The sequence below is a fragment of the Asparagus officinalis genome, chromosome 4 (genome assembly GCF_001876935.1).
Source record: "Asparagus officinalis chromosome 4, Aspof.V1, whole genome shotgun sequence".
Taxonomy (NCBI): Eukaryota; Viridiplantae; Streptophyta; class Magnoliopsida; order Asparagales; family Asparagaceae; genus Asparagus; species Asparagus officinalis.
In genome coordinates this window covers 49911291-49928639 of record NC_033797.1, presented here as the reverse complement: position 1 = coordinate 49928639, position 17349 = coordinate 49911291, and the positions used below count along the sequence as shown (strand labels likewise).

The window sequence follows — 17349 nt, the reverse complement described above, 5'->3', positions numbered from 1 at the left end:
AGGCTGGATGCACCCGTATTGCACTACACGTGGTCAAATATAATTATTGTTTCTTTTAGGCTTATTTTTTTTTTCTTGCAACTTGATTGCGAAATATTTTATATTTACATAAAATATATTGCAACAATCCTCCGTAGTCTTTACACTTTTCTTAGTAAAGCTTCATAATATGGTTATTTCAAAATGCGAAATGATCTAAATACCTGTTTCAATTAATAAAATCTCTGAAGTAGTAAAAGGATAATACCAGCCACTTATTGTGCTTAGGAAACACTCTTAACTATTTTAATTTGAAGAAATCTCTTTAGTTTTGAGGGTGTTGTAATAACCCCTATCAACTTTGAAAATTTTATTCACTCAAATATATGAATTCTCACACCCATCCCCAACCAAAAAAAGCACAATTTTTTACACTTTTTTTAGCAAATCCTACTGACGTTGTTACTTCATAATATGAAGGGGAAAATGCTTCCAACCCCCAAAATCAAAGAAAATGTGTCTCCCACCCTAAAGACTTTTTCAACGGGTGCTTTACCCCTAAAAATAAACTTTTTGATTTCTGAGCCCCCAAAACATAAAGCCCAAGAATTTTACATAGGTAAAGACTATAATATCATTTATCTCTCTTATGGGCATTGATCGGCTGGGAGGTAAGCAAGAGAAGGAGCCCAAACCATCCAACTTCTTCATCAGCACTGTCTTCTTCGAAGAGCCCTGCACCACCGCCCAGCTGCAGCGCATGAGAAGCGGCGGCCCAATGTCATCCTCGACCCCGAGACCGGTGCCGAGGCTGAATCAAGGAAGCTTCCTCCCTCCCAGTACAAGGGCGTCGTCCCCCAGCCCAACGGTCGCTGGGGTGCCCAGATCTACGAGAAGCATCAGTGCGTCAGCTCCTAGGACGTCGCTGCCCAGCGCTTCCGCGGCCACGACGCCGTCACCAACTTCAAGCCCCTCTCGGCGTACAACCCCTCCAACACCGCCGAGCTCGGGTTCCTGGCCCGCCACTCCAAAGCCGAGGTCATCGACATGCTCAGGAAACACACCTACACCGAAGAGCTCCGCCAGGGCAGGCTCCGCCACTCCAAAGCGAAGGTCGTGAGGTTGTTTGGTGTTAATATTTTTGGAGGCGGAGATGAAACAGTGATGATGATGAAGAGGAGGAGGGATTTGGATTCGGATCAGGTGATGGGAACATCAAGGCTTTTTAGGAAGAAATTTGTAGGTCTTCTATAGTATTTTTTTTATTTTTTTAGAAATTTGTGCACAACGTTACTGATCATTGCAAGTGTAAATTAGTATTATGAAAGAATGGAATGAAAACTAGACATCCATTTCGTTAAAACGTTGAATTGTGATGGAAGAATTTTCAATGGGCCTGCTTGCAGACAATGTATTGTATTTGTAAAACGTATGAAGATGTTTAGAAAAAATTTTGAGAGTGTTTGCTTGATTGTAAGTTTTTGCCTTCAAACCCCTGATTTTACTCTTAAACCAAGTGGTTTTTTTACGTGCTGGTTGTTAAGGTTACACGTTACTTGTTAAGGTTATGGGTTACTTGTTAAGGTTACACGTTGATTGTTAAGGTTACGGGTTGCTTGTTAAAGTTACGTGTTGGTTGTTAAGATTACGCGTTGATTGTTAAGGTTATACGTGTTGGTTGTTAATGTTATATGCGTTGATTGTTAAGGTTACGAGTTTCTTATTAAGGTTACGCGTTGCCAAGCGATTTACTTGTAGCTTGTAAGGTTACGGGTTGCTTGTTAATGTTACGCGTTAATTGTTAAAGTTACGGGTTGCTTGTTAAGTTTACGGGTTGCTTGTTAAGGTTATACGCATTGCTTGTTAAGGTTACGGGTTGCTTGTTAAGGTTACGCGTTGCCAAGCGATTTACGTGTAACTTGCTAAGGTTACGGGTTGCTTGTTAAGGTTATGCGTTGGTTGTTAAGGTTACGCGTTGGTTGTTAACCCGTAACCTTAACAACAAACACGTAACCTTAATAAGCAACCCGTATAACCTTAACAAGCAACCCGTAACCTTAACAAGCAACCCGTATAACCTTAATAACCAACTCGTAACATTAACAACAAACGCGTACACTTAACAATAAACGCATAACCTTCATATTAACGGAATCCGACAGAAGTTTCAAGAACCACCCACTGATATTCCACCATTGTAACTAATTATAAGCCAATTAGCCCAAATTTTAGCTATATTTACATATAATTTCTTGATTATTCCGTCACTGGTAATTGATTATAAGTCAAGTAGTCCAAAAAATTAACGATATTTACACATGATTTCTTAATTATTTCACAGTAACCAAAATATTATGTACAACAGACGCCCGTTAGGACTTCTTTGATCCCTCCATCTCATTGGTACAAAATTCAAGGAAAAATAAGAAAATTCAAAAAGAAATAAAATATTTCGTTCCTTCTTGAAGATCGGCGATCAAGTCCTACACAAATCTAGCTCTTTCTCCTCCTTTCCCCTCCTCTCCTTGTGGCCTCCTCTCCTCAAAATGCAAAATCAAATTTCCCATCTTCAGCCCTGAAAAAAACCCTCAAAAGAAACTACAATGAATTTCCTTAGAATAAGTCAAATCCTCATCCCTCTCCTCTCTCCTCAGATCCAAACCCCCAATCACTCGTCGTCATCATCATCATCATCATCATCATCATCATCATAAGGTTTTTCACAATTCCTTCTTCACTTCCCGCCACCACTAGAATCATGAGCTCCAGCATTTCCCCCACCGCGACGGCCACGACTACTACTGCTAGAACTGGTACCACGACTCCCGCATCGTCGTCGTCACTGTCATCTTCTCCGGAGGCATCGCAACCTCCGTCTACTTCGGCAACCTCGAGACCATCCCCTACATAAAGCGGACCTACTTCGTCCTCCTCTCCCCGGCCCTCGAGCGCTGGAGAATGGCAGGAGGAGGGCGGCGGTGGCGACGGGTGGAGATGTGGGGGAAGGAGGAGGGAGAGCGGAGGGATTGCATGGTTAGAGAGAAAGAAAGGGTATTATAGTCTTTACCTGTGTAAAATTCTTGGGCTTTGTATTTTGGGTGCTCAGAGAACAAAAAGTTTATTTTTGGAGGTAAAGCACCGGTTAAAAAAGTCTTAGGGGTGGGAGGCACGTTTTCTTTGGTTTTGGGGGCTAGAAGCATTTTCGGGGAACGGTCTTCTTTCTGGGCACCATTAAGGGAGACAATCCGAGAAGATGAACAGGATTCTACGTAGGGGTGGTAAATGATCGAATCGAATCGAATACTAAGGTGTTCATATTTGTATTTGTTTAAAATTATCGAATTCGAATGCGGACTCTATTATTCATATATCTAGTTTTTCGAATTCGAACTCGAATACTTGGTATTTGATAAATATTCATGAATATTCACGAATACTTATCGAATATCAAAGTATATTTATTTCGTTAAAGAGTTTAATTTTCAAATAGTATTATAATTTATAAATAAAAATTACTTCTTTATAATATATGGTGTATATATATTTAAATTAAAATTTTAATTAGAAAACAGATTTAAGATTATTTAAGTCTTAAAATCTATATATAAAACTTAAGTAGAAATGGTAAATGGGTTAAAAATATGACATCATATGTGTAATAATACAAATAATAAGTTGTGATCAAATTTTAAACGAATATTTAATAGACAAACGAATCGAATATACATCTGGTTAAATTCTATTCGTTAATAAACTCGAATACTAAAAAATATTTGTTTAGTGGTAAATGAACTATCGAATCGAATATGACCGAATAGTTATTCGAACAATTATCGAACCATTTATTAATTATTTGGTTCATTTCCACCCCTAATTCTACGGAGTTTTAAAACGAAGAATTTTCGTTAAGCCTTTCGGAGAAGAACAGATAGAAGAGTCAAATGACTCTTGATTTGACCCCAGCGGTCTATTTATAGACAGATATGAGCTGTCAAACCGGGATGAGATTCTAGTATAGAATCCCGCCAAAACGCGATCTCTACGTCAGTGTTGGTTGAACTACTAAATGCAGAGTTCACCTCTGCATTTCAATTCTCAAACACAGAGTCCACTCATGTGTTTTAAATACCACATAATGAACCTCTCGACGACTAGGGCTACAACATTAGCTTCAAATAAATAAAGAGAGGCTAATGTTGGTCATCAAGGTGACCAAAGCTGAGAAGAAACTGGTTGATGACAAACAACTTTGCAGCCTTTCGGATGAGTACAGATAGGTTATAGTCAGTGATGATTGAAATCATTGAGTTCGATTCGTCAAGCAACTCATTCTTCTGAAGGGCTTAACATTCCCACCAAGATGAACAAAGCCAAAAGGTATTCAACCTCACTAAAGAAGACCTCGTTAACAAGTTTGCAGTTGGCGTTTCCATGATAGCGTCACTATCACCGGACTTTTTATTACTTAAAGCCCGCAGTCGCACGTCGAGTATTCATCAATGCTTACAAGAATTTTCTGGACATAGAATACATATCATCGCAGATTGAGTGGAGTATCCGAAGGAACCAGATAAAATCCAAAGAATACACCACATCGTAGATTGAGTGGAGTATCTCAAGGATCTAGACAAAATCCGAAGAATACACCTCATCGTAGATTGAGTGGAGTATCTTAAGGACCCATACAAAATCCGAAGAATACACCTCATCGTAGATTGAGTGGAGTATCTCAAGGATCCAGACAAAATCCAAAGAATACACCTCATCGCAGATTGAGTGGAGTATCTTAAGGATCCAGACAAAATTCGAAGAATACACATCTTCAGAAGTTAAGTGGAGTATCTTAAAGATCCAGATGAGTTCGTTATCATCTTCGTCCTTGTTTGGTTCAATAACAATGGGCTTTAGCTTGTTTGACTAAGTTCATATCTTCGTCCTTGTTTGGTTCAATAACAATGGGCTTTAGCTTGTTTGACTAAGTTCATTATCATCAAGACGCAAAAGTTACCTTGTTTGGTTTAAGGAGGCTTTAGCTTGTTTGACTAAGTTCATTATCATCAAGACGCAAAAGTTACCTTGTTTGGTTTAAGGAAGCTGAATCACTACGTTCTAATAACCAGGTCCAAGATGTCTTCGAATCAGGCAGAGTGAATGATCAATTAACAAAATTTCGAGATCCAAAGTATTCTGAAAATTCATCCCAATCAACCGCGAACTTTTAAAAACTTTAGAGGGGGTTCTGTAGGCTGTCTAAAAGTCACAATAGATAGCTGATCCCTATCTAACCTCAACCAACAGTTTTGACTAAGAAGGCTACAATCAGACGACTTTTATGTCAACAAATGAAAGCTACAAATGGAGGATTTTTCACATAGATCGAGAGGAGTTACAATTCAATGACCCTTCTGACGACTGACGAAAACTCTATTCAGTGGCATTTACCATCAACTGTGAGAGTTACAATCTAACGACTTTCACACCTCAAGACAGCTAAAGTAAATATTATTAAACAATGGTCTTTGCAACGCTTTGTAGAAGAGGATTACAAGTCACTATCCCTTTTTGAACGCAGAGCTCACCTTTGCATTTCGGTTCTTGTAACGCAGGCAACCCCGCGTTTCCAACCCGCAACGGACGAAACGCAAGCAGCCCCTGCATTTTTAGCATCTAGCAGACGCCTAACTCTGCATCTCAAGTCTAAGACGCAGAGTTAGGACTCAGAACGCAAGCGGCCCCTGCGTTTTTAATTTTCAGCAAGCACCCGACTCTGCGTCTCGAGTCTAAGACGCAGAGTTAAGGCCTGTAATGCCGATTTAAGCGTTTGACTTATTCAAACACAAGCTGAACGGCCTCAAAACCATTTATCCCACGTTTTGAGGGATTCTCGCCCACGTTGGAGCGGATTTAGGGGTTAGTTACACCCCTTATCCCCTATAAATAACCACATTACTCAACCGAGTAAGGGGTTGGATTTTTTGAGACCAGATTATCCTAAAGATCTTAGAGCATTCATCAGCAGCTAAGGAAGGATCCTGGAGAAGATTTGATGTCTCAACTTCAGCAATAGTAAATCCACTTGGCTTATTAACCGATTATTCGGTTAAAACAACTCTGTTCAACAGAGTTTTAACTCGTTCTGAGCTCTAAAACTCGTTAAGAGTTCTTAATCAAACTTGCCACGCAAGTTTATTGTTCTAGCGAATTGAGACGTGCGGATCGTCAATGGAGAGCAAATTCGACGCAAGCATTCGAAGGAGGCACTCCTCGCCACCGTGAAGAACCCAGAATTAAACAAAGGGGGAGAATTCAGATCAATTCTCCTCTTTTTTATAATCGAAAATCCAAATTGTAATTGAGATTGAGAGAATACAAATCAAATATATTTTTTTCAATTTTTTTACTATAAATTTTTCACCAAACAGTTGAATCGACAGATAGCTCACAGATGTAGACTGCAGATGCGATGAGTCACCACTGTTCTGATGTGATGGTGATCGGAGAGGTATGGAGAGTGATGAGTCACGAGGACTCATGGCACGAGCAATGATGATAATGGATGGTTGTTGGTGAGGAGTTTGAAGACAAACCGCCTCTTTACTCTGCTCTACGGGCTGGACAAAAAGTACTGCACTTTTTGTCGGACTCGCAAGTTATTTATTCGGCTGAGTGAATGGAGGGAGGTGTCGACTCAAGTGATGAGGTTGAGTGAGAGCTTGTTTCAACTCGGCTCTACTAGGTAATGGATGAGTGCCCATGCTACCCGAGTACCAGAGTTGCCCCAAGCGGAGATAGCTAAGCTGATAATTACTATGAGACATGTGTCGACTCTAAGAGGATGATTAACACTTAGGTTAATTATTGACATAACATCGACGGAAGAAACAATTATTGACATAACATCGACGGAAGAAACTTCCATAATGTCTATGTCTCATCTCTTGTCAATTTCTCTTACTAAGTGATACATTTTTTCAATATGTTTTGATCTATAGTGAGCCCTAGGCTCTCTAACTTGTACAATTGCTCCACCATTATCACAAATACAAAGTGATGAAAGTTTCGGTAGTAAAAACAACAACTAACTCTTACATATATTTTTTTAATCCAAACTGCTTCTTTTGCTGCTTCACAAGTTGCATTATATCCCGTTTTAGTTATAGAATATATTTCATTGCTTAGAACTGCTTCAACTGATAGCTTCATTATTTAATGCAAAGATAAACCCTGATGTAGATTTTCTATAGTAGGGGTCCGATTGACAACCAGAATCAACCCATCCTTTCAACTTTTAAAGGATATTAACCAAACGGTAAACAATAATGTTTTGTTCAATTAAGATACTTAAGAATATGCTTAAGTTCAGTCTAATATCCAGGATTCAACTGGTACCTACTAACACCACTTACTTCTTAGGGGCTGTTCGTTTGGCCATTTTTTTTGGGAAATCAAAGAATAGGAAATCTATTTCCTATAATATTTGTTTTGAGGTTGTTTGGTTGGTTTAAAAAAGAAAGAAATTGTAGAATAGGAGATAAGATGAGATGAGTTGTCAACTTATTATTGGATGATGTGAGTGATTTAAAAAAAAAATTGTTTTGAGGTTGTTTGGTTGGTTAAAAAAATAAGGAAATGAATTGGAGGTATATTATTGGATGATGTTTTGAGGTTGTTTGTGTTTGGTTCGTTTTTAAAAATAGGAAAATAGATGAGATGAGATGAGTTGGAGGTATATTATTGGATGATGTGACACGTACTTAAGGAAACCAATTTCTTGTTTTTTTTTGAGGAAATGGATGGAAAGGAATGTTTAATGAGATGAGATGAGTTGTCACAATATTATTGGATGATGTGTGTGATTTTTAAAAATGGGATAAGATGAGTTGTGATGAGTTGGATGATGTGACACATTTCTTGTGTTTGGTTTATTTTTAAATGTAAGAAAGGAGATGAAATGAGATGAGTTGGAAGATAAAAATAATATTTTATTAGATGTTGTGGGTGAGTTTTAGGGATGGAAATGGGTAAAAATATTATTTTATTGATTTCCTTGTACCGATTTCCTTTTCTTGATTTTTAGGAAACCAACCAAACGGGCCCTTAAGCAATATCTGTTATAGTGATGGTATTTATAGGCCTGCCGAGTTGGCCCAGACCCTGTTACTGGGCGTTTTGATCAAGCCCATTAAAAGATCGAGCCCCTATACTCCCCCCTATAAATACCATCTCAAAACCCTAACCCTAGAAAATCACCCTCCCCCTCATTTTCCTCCCCTCAGACCCTCGATTCGCCGCCGCCCCGCAGCCAGCAGCAAGGGCCGAGTAATTCCGAGCTCAGCGCACAAGGAGCGGGGTCGGTGTTCAAATCCCAAACCCACCACCGCAAGGGCCCGGCCCGGCTCCGCAGGCCTGACCATTCGGCGAGGGAACGCGCTTTACCTGAAGAGCAGTCGTCAACCGAATCACATCCACGCCCGGCGGCGGCGCCCCCCTCGCACCGGCGTCACGCATTCCGCACCCGTTCCGTAGCAAGCAGCCAGAAGGAGCTCTTCGGGTCGCCGCCGAGGGCATGTTAGCACCGGCCAGTATCGTCTACTGCGCCGCAGGCCATCACCCTGATGGTCGGCAACGTCTCGCCGCCCGCTCGATCCCCGCAGGGGGCCGGTCGTCTGCAACGTGGAGCATCCACGTCGAGGGGACCGCGGCGTCATGGCCAGGGCGTCCGCGACTACGCCATCGTCATCAGTCACAACCCCGACAACGGCACCTCCAGGTATCGTCGGATCCCTTCCTCTCCTAAACAAAAGTTGTTATTTTTTTTTAACGCGATTCTGATGGAAGCCCGAGATCCGTCTCGTTGTTCACCCGGTTGCTTTCGTAAATATAAAAGTTCCTTCTTTAGTATTATTCATAATCCAGTGTCAACTGTTGCTACGTTTGTAACACTAGACGCGGTTCCGTCTTTTAGATCTTGTTCCTGGGTCAGTCCGTATGAGATTAGTTTCGTATCGTGGGTTGGGTTTCTGAAAGGTTGGGGCAACTCGGACAAAGGAGACATGGGGTCTTTTTATTGTATGCTTTGTTCTTGAACAGTTTAAATGGTTATAGTGCATCAACTGCGTCTGGGCGAGGAGTGCTCAGCACCAGTGAAAGAATTCCTGATTGTTTCTGTATACCTACTTGCTGATTCTGACCGTATGTTCATCTTTACCAAGTCAATGTTTGCTCTGGTCCGAACGTTAATTAGCCGCCGTTGTCATTGTGCACGAACAGGATCAAGCTCCCCTCTGGCGCTAAGAAAATCGTGCAAGCGGCTGCCGTGCAATGATCGGCCAGGTCGCTGGCGGGGGCAGGACGGAGAAGCCTCCTCAAGGCAGGCAACGCCTACCACAAGTTCCGGGTCAAGAGGAACTGCTGGCCCAAGGTTCGTGGTGTGGCTATGAACCCTGTGGAGCATCCCCACGGCGGTGGTAACCACCAGCACATTGGTCACGCCTCCACCGTTCGCCGTGATGCTCCTCCTGGTCAAAAGGTGGGTCTCATTGCTGCTAGGAGAACCGGTCGGCTCAGAGGGCAGGCTGCTGCTACTGCTTCCAAGGCTGAGAAGGGTGCTTAGGATAATTAATAAGTTTGCTTGCTGTCTTGCTAGGGTGTTGTTACGATCTTGAAGTTATTTAGTCTTTCTAAAGTTTTCATGGAACTTATGAAGAATTTGTTAGTTTATGTTGTTTCCGGTTTTGGATATTTTGAGTTTGATGAATGGAAGAGACTTTATTATTGGGCTACTATTATTTGCTCTCATTTGTTGAAGTAATTCCAAGTTTGTTGGGTTGGTTCAGAATGCTATTTTTTGTGTATGATGTTGGTTCCAGTTTCTCGGTAGGCACGTATTTAGTCGGATGCTTAATAAGTTTGCAGGCTCTCCCAAGCCTATCGATCCAAGCAAATTGTGGTGTCCATGTATCAATATGTGCACGCCAAACTGCGTCTTGCTTTACCAATGCTTGCTTGGTCTCTCTAGCAAAGGGGCAAACCCTCGAGGAGATTTTCAGACGCTTGTGAAGAGCCTGTTACAATAATCGCTTCATTGAAGAAGAAGCTCGTGATGTCCCCCCTCGCTATGAATATTGGCTCACTTGTAATAGGATAAAACATTATGGACAAGGCCAGCTCCTCCCAATTACCATCTATAGTGACGTTACCGACTTTGTAATTACTGTCGCGATGCTTAACAGACCTTCTTCAAGCCATACGTCCTTGATCAAAAAATAATGATATATACTCTCGTCATTTCCAATTTCCCAAGGCAAACCCGTCTGTCAAAATTTTGTGTAGCTTGTGACAGTCCTTTCCACGTCCTCACGCATGAAATTATTCTTTTCTTCATAGCTTCGATTCCCTTAATCTATTACTTTCGAATCACAACACTTTACCAACAGTCAGTAGCGGATCCACAACCTCTCGTGTGGTGGTTCGAAATTAACGCTAATTTTTTTTTTCAAATACTACTAAGGAAAGCATAAAAATAATAAACAAATAATAATAAAGAGAAAATAGGAGAAAGTAGAAAAGTAAAGAGAAAATAAGGATTATAGGAGAAATTAGAAACATAAAGAGGCTGTAAGAGGTTTTGAACATTTGACCTCTTTGAAGGTAAGCTAATGCTTATACCACTAGGCTACAAATTACATTTGTTCACAAACTAACATATATGATATATATACTATTTCAAAATCTGAGGTGGTTCAAATGAACCACTTTGAACAAGATATATACTATTTCAAAATCTGAGGTGGTTCAAATGAACCACTTTGAACAAGAACAGGTCCGCCACTGCCCACAGTCCATCTCATTGATGCACATGTTTCCTATTCTCGTAGGGCTGTTTGGTTCACTTGGAAAACCAAAGAAAACCTCTTGATGCGACCACCCTTAAAATCCGCTAGTGTACTGCACGTGCTTAGTTAGTGTATGAATTACTGGCCATGGAGAAGGATCTTAGAAATAAAAACATAAAAATGAAAATAAAATCAACAAAATTGAATTCGTGCGTATAGTAAATCTCTATTACTTTTGAATATATTAATTCTATGACAAACATGTACCAACACGTATTAGATAAAAAAAAAAAAACCATGATACTTGAATGCTTGTTATGTTGCTCCTTAAATGTACCCAGAGCTTCTAGGACGCCAAAGATGTATTAGACAAGTATACATGATGTATCAGTATTGCGTTTGATTGCGTAATAAGTAGATTTTGTTTAAGTATTTACTTTCGTTGAGTGCATTTTATCTTTGTCTCTCTTCTTTTAGCTTCCATATAAATTGATTTTAACCCAGAAAACAAAATTAATTCTCAACACATGAGCAAAACAAATAAACTATAAGAAGAAAAGACAATTAAAACCATGACCTACTCCAAAACAGAGGTTAATAATCAATACTTCCATTCAATCCAGTGTCGCCAATTCATATCCCAGATCTGGCACTTTTGAAAACTGTAGTAATGATTTGTGATACATGACTTCGAAATCGGCCACAGAGCTTGCTTGGTTGAGCCTAAATTCTCGCCCATCACTTCCTCCAAATTGTTGTAACCCAATTAAACCGTCTCAAACGAAAATGAAAAATTAAAATTACTAATAATAAAACAAAAATCCTCAAACTCTGATATCAAATAATTGAAGCAAAGCAAGGCATAGAAAACCTATATTTAACAAATCCCAATTGGGTTTTCTCAATAAACCATACAACTCGTTCCATTCTTATGGTCAATCAAAATTTAGCGACACAAAGAGAGAGAAGAGCCAGTGGAAAAAAAAAATATGGGTGTTGATTTGAAAAAATATAAAATCCTGAAAGAAGAAAGAGGGAAAGCAATTAATGGTCATCTATAAAAGCCTTAACAAAACATTAGGCTGATAATGACTATACATCATTCTTTAACTGCGTAAGGGCATCTCCAACGCAGTGGCAAAATGCCGCAAACAGTGCATTTGCCGCTGCGTTTCTTCTCCAATCGAGCCACATTTCTTGCGGTATTTTAACAAATTTTATCAGTGCGACGTCAAATATGGCGTCGCACTGTCCCTCAATGCATTACTGTTCCTTTTTTTATTTTTATTTTATTTTTTAAACTTTTTATTTTTACCTTTTAATTTTATGTATTTTTAATTTGACCCCAACTGTTTTATTTAAATTTATAAAACGACCCCAATAATATTTAAATTTTATAATTTTACACTAATTGTATAATTTGGACAAAATAAATTATTTTTTTAATAATAAAAATAATGTTAAAATTTACAGTACATTATTATTAATTATAATATTAAAATCTAGACATTATAATTAAAGTCCCATGAAATACAAATTAAAAATATAAAGAGCAATCCTAATACATAATTCAAATATAAATTACATAACTGAAATACATAACATATAAAAACTGTCACATATAATATAAAACTTTATTAAAATAAAACATAAAATATAAAGTAAACATACAACATTACATAAGATGGACAAGCAACTCTCAATAATCTGGTAGATCGGATCTAGAGTCTCCAATATCATTGAAATAATTGCCAAAATTAAAAGTAGCTCATTGTTCTTGTTAATTTCTTTTTTGTATTATTTTAATTTGTTGAGCTCGAACGTACTCACATATGTTTGGATCAGCAATGAAATTCAAATCTTTCATTATAATTTTTCATTCATCTCTATCTTTTTTCATGGCTATCTTTTCTCATTCGATATCAAATGCTACTTGCATGTCCAAGCTCGTCTTATCTAACCTGTCTATAAGTCTGTTGTTATTTGTGTCGATGGAGTCCACTACACTTGACTCATGATCATCATTTTTCCTTTTCAATTTGGCTTTTTTTACCCCAATAGATCATTCAGGTGGAGTAAATGATGACAGTCCAGGAGATGTTGATATAGGAGATTCCGGAGTGGGATTATCTGATTGTGAAGAGTCGAAGTTCACACTTTGGGGTTGTCTTCGACCAACTTGTCTTGTTGTGAGGAGATCATCTTTTAATTTTTTAAAACTTTTAACCATATTCCATGCATGATCAAATTTGAAACCTTTTTTGTACTTTGGTTCTTGCATAAATAACATCTTTGCTCAAACTAACAGCAAATTATAGTGAACATCAAGTTATGTATTTCAACAATAATAATAAATTTTAAAAGATAATTAATAGAATACTTGTAATATCTTCATCTGAAGCACCACTTGGATTCAGATTCTCTACTTGTCTCAAACAAGCATTTAATTTCCTTACTTCATTACTTATGATTTCCATTCGAGAACGAACTGATCGGCTCGTACGATCCTCAAAATGCTGATATCGAAGTTCATTGTATCTGTCTTCCACACGAGACCAAAATGCATCTCGAGACTGGTTTCTACCGATAATAGGGTCTTGAGAAATATCCATGAATACTTGACAAATGAGCACATCTTTAGTAACCGTGTATCCAGATGATCGAAGAGACATTTTTTTTGTAAAAAAATAGTTGGTTTGGAGATTAGAAATACTTTGAAGAAATACTTCGAATTGGATGGTTTGAAGTAGAATTCGTGAATGTTATTTATAGCCAATTCAAATTTGTTTTTTTTTAATTTGAATTTTATTTTGAATTTGTCGGCGGTCAACATTTGAAATTGAATCATTATGTACAAACTGATCAGCTTTATCATCATCTTCTAACATATACAGCTAAGCATTCATTGAATTGTGTAAAAACTTTATATGAGTGAGAATCATTTTCTGAAACTGATCAACTTTATCATCATCTTCCAACATATATAGCTAAGCATTTATTGAATTGTGTGAAAACTTTATATGAGTGGAAATCATTTTCTAAAACTGATCAGCTTTATCATCATCGTCCAACATATACAGCTAAGCATTCATTAAATTATAAGAAAACTTTATATGAGTGGGAATCATTTTCTGAAACTGATCAGCTTTATCATCATCTTCCAACATATACAGCCAAGCATTCATTGAATTGTGTGAAAACTTTATATAAGTGGGAATCATTTTCTAAAACTGGTCAGCTTTATCATCATCTTCCAACATATATAGCTAATTATTCATTGAATTGTGTGAAAACTTTATAGTGGGAATCCTTTTCTGAAACTAATCAGCTTTATCATCATCTTCTAACATATACAACTAAGCATTCATTGAATTGTGTGAAAACTTTATATGAGTGAGAATCATTTTTTAAAATTGATTAGCTTTATCATCATCTTCCAACATATACAGCTAAGCATTCATTGAATTGTGTGAAAACTTTATATGTGTGGGAATCATTTTCTGTAATTGATCAGCTTTATATATTATCCAACGTATACAACTAAGTAAATTTGAATTTTGTGACAAATTGATAACAGCTGGAAATTATTTCCTAAAAGCAGCTCAGCTTTACACATTGTTCAACGTATACAGCTAAGCAAATTTTTATAAATAGCATACTAGATTAGGTACCTCCACACAATTATTCGTTGTTATGTTAAAATTATTTTTTTCCATTTTTGCATACTTCAGTTATTCTTTTCTTACTTCAAAAATGAATTTCGATGCTGTAGGTCCATCATATTTATCATCATCTTCATCTTCGGATGATGAAAATTTTCTGAAAAATATTATTGCAAAGATTGATGAAACCGAAGAAGTAATTCGCGAGTACATTAACAACAACATGATCCTCGCTAATAATTTACGTCAACAAAACTATCAACCGATCCATGGTGGCCCGATTCCCGATCACGCAGTGATCATCCGCGATCGAGAAACTGCGCATCAGAATTTGGTCATAGATTACTTTGCCGATAATCCACGTTTTGGTGAAGATATGTTTCGCCGTCGATATCGGATGTCACGAAGTTTGTTCCTTCGTATTGTTGATGCAGTAAAAGATCGTGACTATTACTTCCAACAACTCGTTTGACTTGATAGAATAGGATTATCACCGTTACAGAAAGTAACAACTATTTTTTGCGTCTTGGTATATGGTCTACTAGCTGATGCTACAGACGAATATGTTAAAATAGGTGAGTCAACTGCAATTGAAAGCATGACAAAATTTTGTTGTGCTATAGTGGAGATATTCGTAGAGCGGTATCTACTAACACCTAACGCTAATGATATTGCTAGGCTACTCTATATTGGGAAAAAACGTGATTTTCCAGGAATGTTAGGAAGTCTTGATTGTATGCATTGGAAATGGAAAAATTATCCAACGACATGGTCTGGGCAATACGTAGGACGTAGTGGGTCACCAACTATTATATTTGAAGCTATAGCAGATTATGATGTTTGGATATGGCACACATATTTTGGTATGTCAGGCACCAATAATGATATTAATGTGCTGGAGTCATCTAATCTTTTCTCTAATCTAGCTCAAGGTATTGCTCCTCTCACTCACTATGTTATTCAAGGAAAAGAGTATAATATGGAAAAGATATTTTGCCATGAAACAGGAAGCATGTAGAAAAGATGTAGAACGTGCGTTTGAAGGTCTCCAATCACAATTTGTAATTGTGGTAGGATCAACACGTTTTTGGGAAAAACATGTATTACATGACATAATGACTGCATGCATTATTATGCACAATATGATAATCGAGGATGAACGTGATCTTTATGCACCAATTCTATAAGTGAGGGAAGCACCAACACCATAAGTTGATATTATAGCAGATGAAACTACAAGATTTAATCAATTTATTGCACGTTACAGACAAATCAAGGATAAAGATATTCATATTGCGCTTCGTAATGCATTGATAGATCATCTATGGGAGGAATACACTAATTCAGATAGTTAAGTACACATTAAATTTGTAATTTTTACATTGTTGTTAATGTTTAATTATTTTCTTGTATTTTATTTTCTGTTGTGTTCTTAAATATAATGTTTTGGCAATATCAATAATAAAAATGTAATATTTTAGAAATTAAGTTATTTTAATTAATAAAATAATATTTTGTTGTTTTATTAATTTAACTTTTTAAATAATAAATCATTTTTTTAAAAAAATGTGAACAAAATAAAATTTGATATGTGGGGTTAATTGTTGAAATAGTTAAAAATATAGGGAATAGAAAATAATAATATAAAAGTAGATAAAAAAGAATATACTAATAAATTTTTTTTTTGGTACAAAAATTAGTGCAATGGGTTGAAGATGAATTACTGTTTGATGTGACTTTTGCATCATTTTGGTGCAAAATTTGTACCATTTTGGTGCGATGGGTTGAAGATAGCCTAAGGAAAGAGATACAGTTATAAGATAGTTCTCGTTTATTACCCATTTTTGTAGAAAGAGATACAGTTATAAGATAGTTCCGGTTCATTACCCATTTTTGTAGCCACTGCACGCATAAGATCATTAGCGTTGAGATGGGTGATTTCAGACTGTTGAACAATATTTGCAGATTATGCTCCCTTTCTACTGCTAAGCTCACCTATGCATAAGATACAGACAGCCTAAAAGTTAGCATGCTAAACAAAGAGCTTTGTCTAGAAATTTGACAAACAAAATAGAGTAACAAATACAAACACCAAAATGACTGAAAATAATGGAAAAAGGGAGGAGCAACTACCCAAGAGGGGGGAAAATATTCAACGAATTCCATGTAAAATTTAAGCAAAACAGAGAGAAAGGCTTTTGGGATTGAATAAAAAAGCGATGGGGAAACCATCTAGGGATAGAGATGAAATAAAATTTGAAAAGTTGGTAGTTGAAAAGAGATGATGGGAGTTACTGGCTCATGCGTTGCAAAAGTTTAGGTATCAATTAAATAAAATTGAGAGAGAGATGAGTGGAATTTGAAAGGTTGGTATATGAAAATAGATTATTGGACGAAGGCTGATGAATTGCAAAATATTAATTTTTAATTAAATCATAAACTTAGCTCAGTTTTTGATGATGATGATTGAAGAGTATGGCTAGCATAAATGGAAGGACTTGGACACTCATATCCTATTTTATAGGTAGTATGGATTTCATAAAATAGCTTCCTATTCCCTTGTTTGATTTGCATTTCCTTGTGTTGGTAGTATAAATTATAGAAAACGTCACTACTTTGTAGGAATTCATTTCTAACCAATTTAACAGGAATCTGGTGGAAAATATGACATTGGATGTTTCTTAAACATTTTGATTCCTCAGTTTTTGTTTTCCATCTAGACTAACGGAAATTATTGTTAGTGTCGGGTGTAGACACAAACCTCCGCAGGCGAGCAAGCGAGGTCGACGATGAGCTTGAGGCGTGTTTCAGGCGAGCTCGTGGCGGGCGAGCTTTGCAGGCGAGGTCGTCGGCGAGTTGCAGGCGAGCTCAAG

At 37.5% G+C, this 17349-nt stretch overlaps 1 protein-coding gene and 1 pseudogene across 1 annotated transcript; both read left to right on the top strand.

Moving 5' to 3' along the window:
• Positions 1547-9764, top strand: LOC109837427 (annotated as a pseudogene).
• Positions 15075-15494, top strand: LOC109838672. Its single transcript, XM_020407096.1, has one exon. It carries the CDS (start codon positions 15075-15077, stop codon positions 15492-15494), a length of 420 nt encoding a protein of 139 aa, XP_020262685.1.

What these genes read in the sequence shown, in the direction of transcription:
- LOC109838672 (XM_020407096.1), top strand. Translation starts at nt 15,075, where the DNA reads ATGACAAAATTTTGTTGTGCTATAGTGGAGATATTCGTAGAGCGGTAT.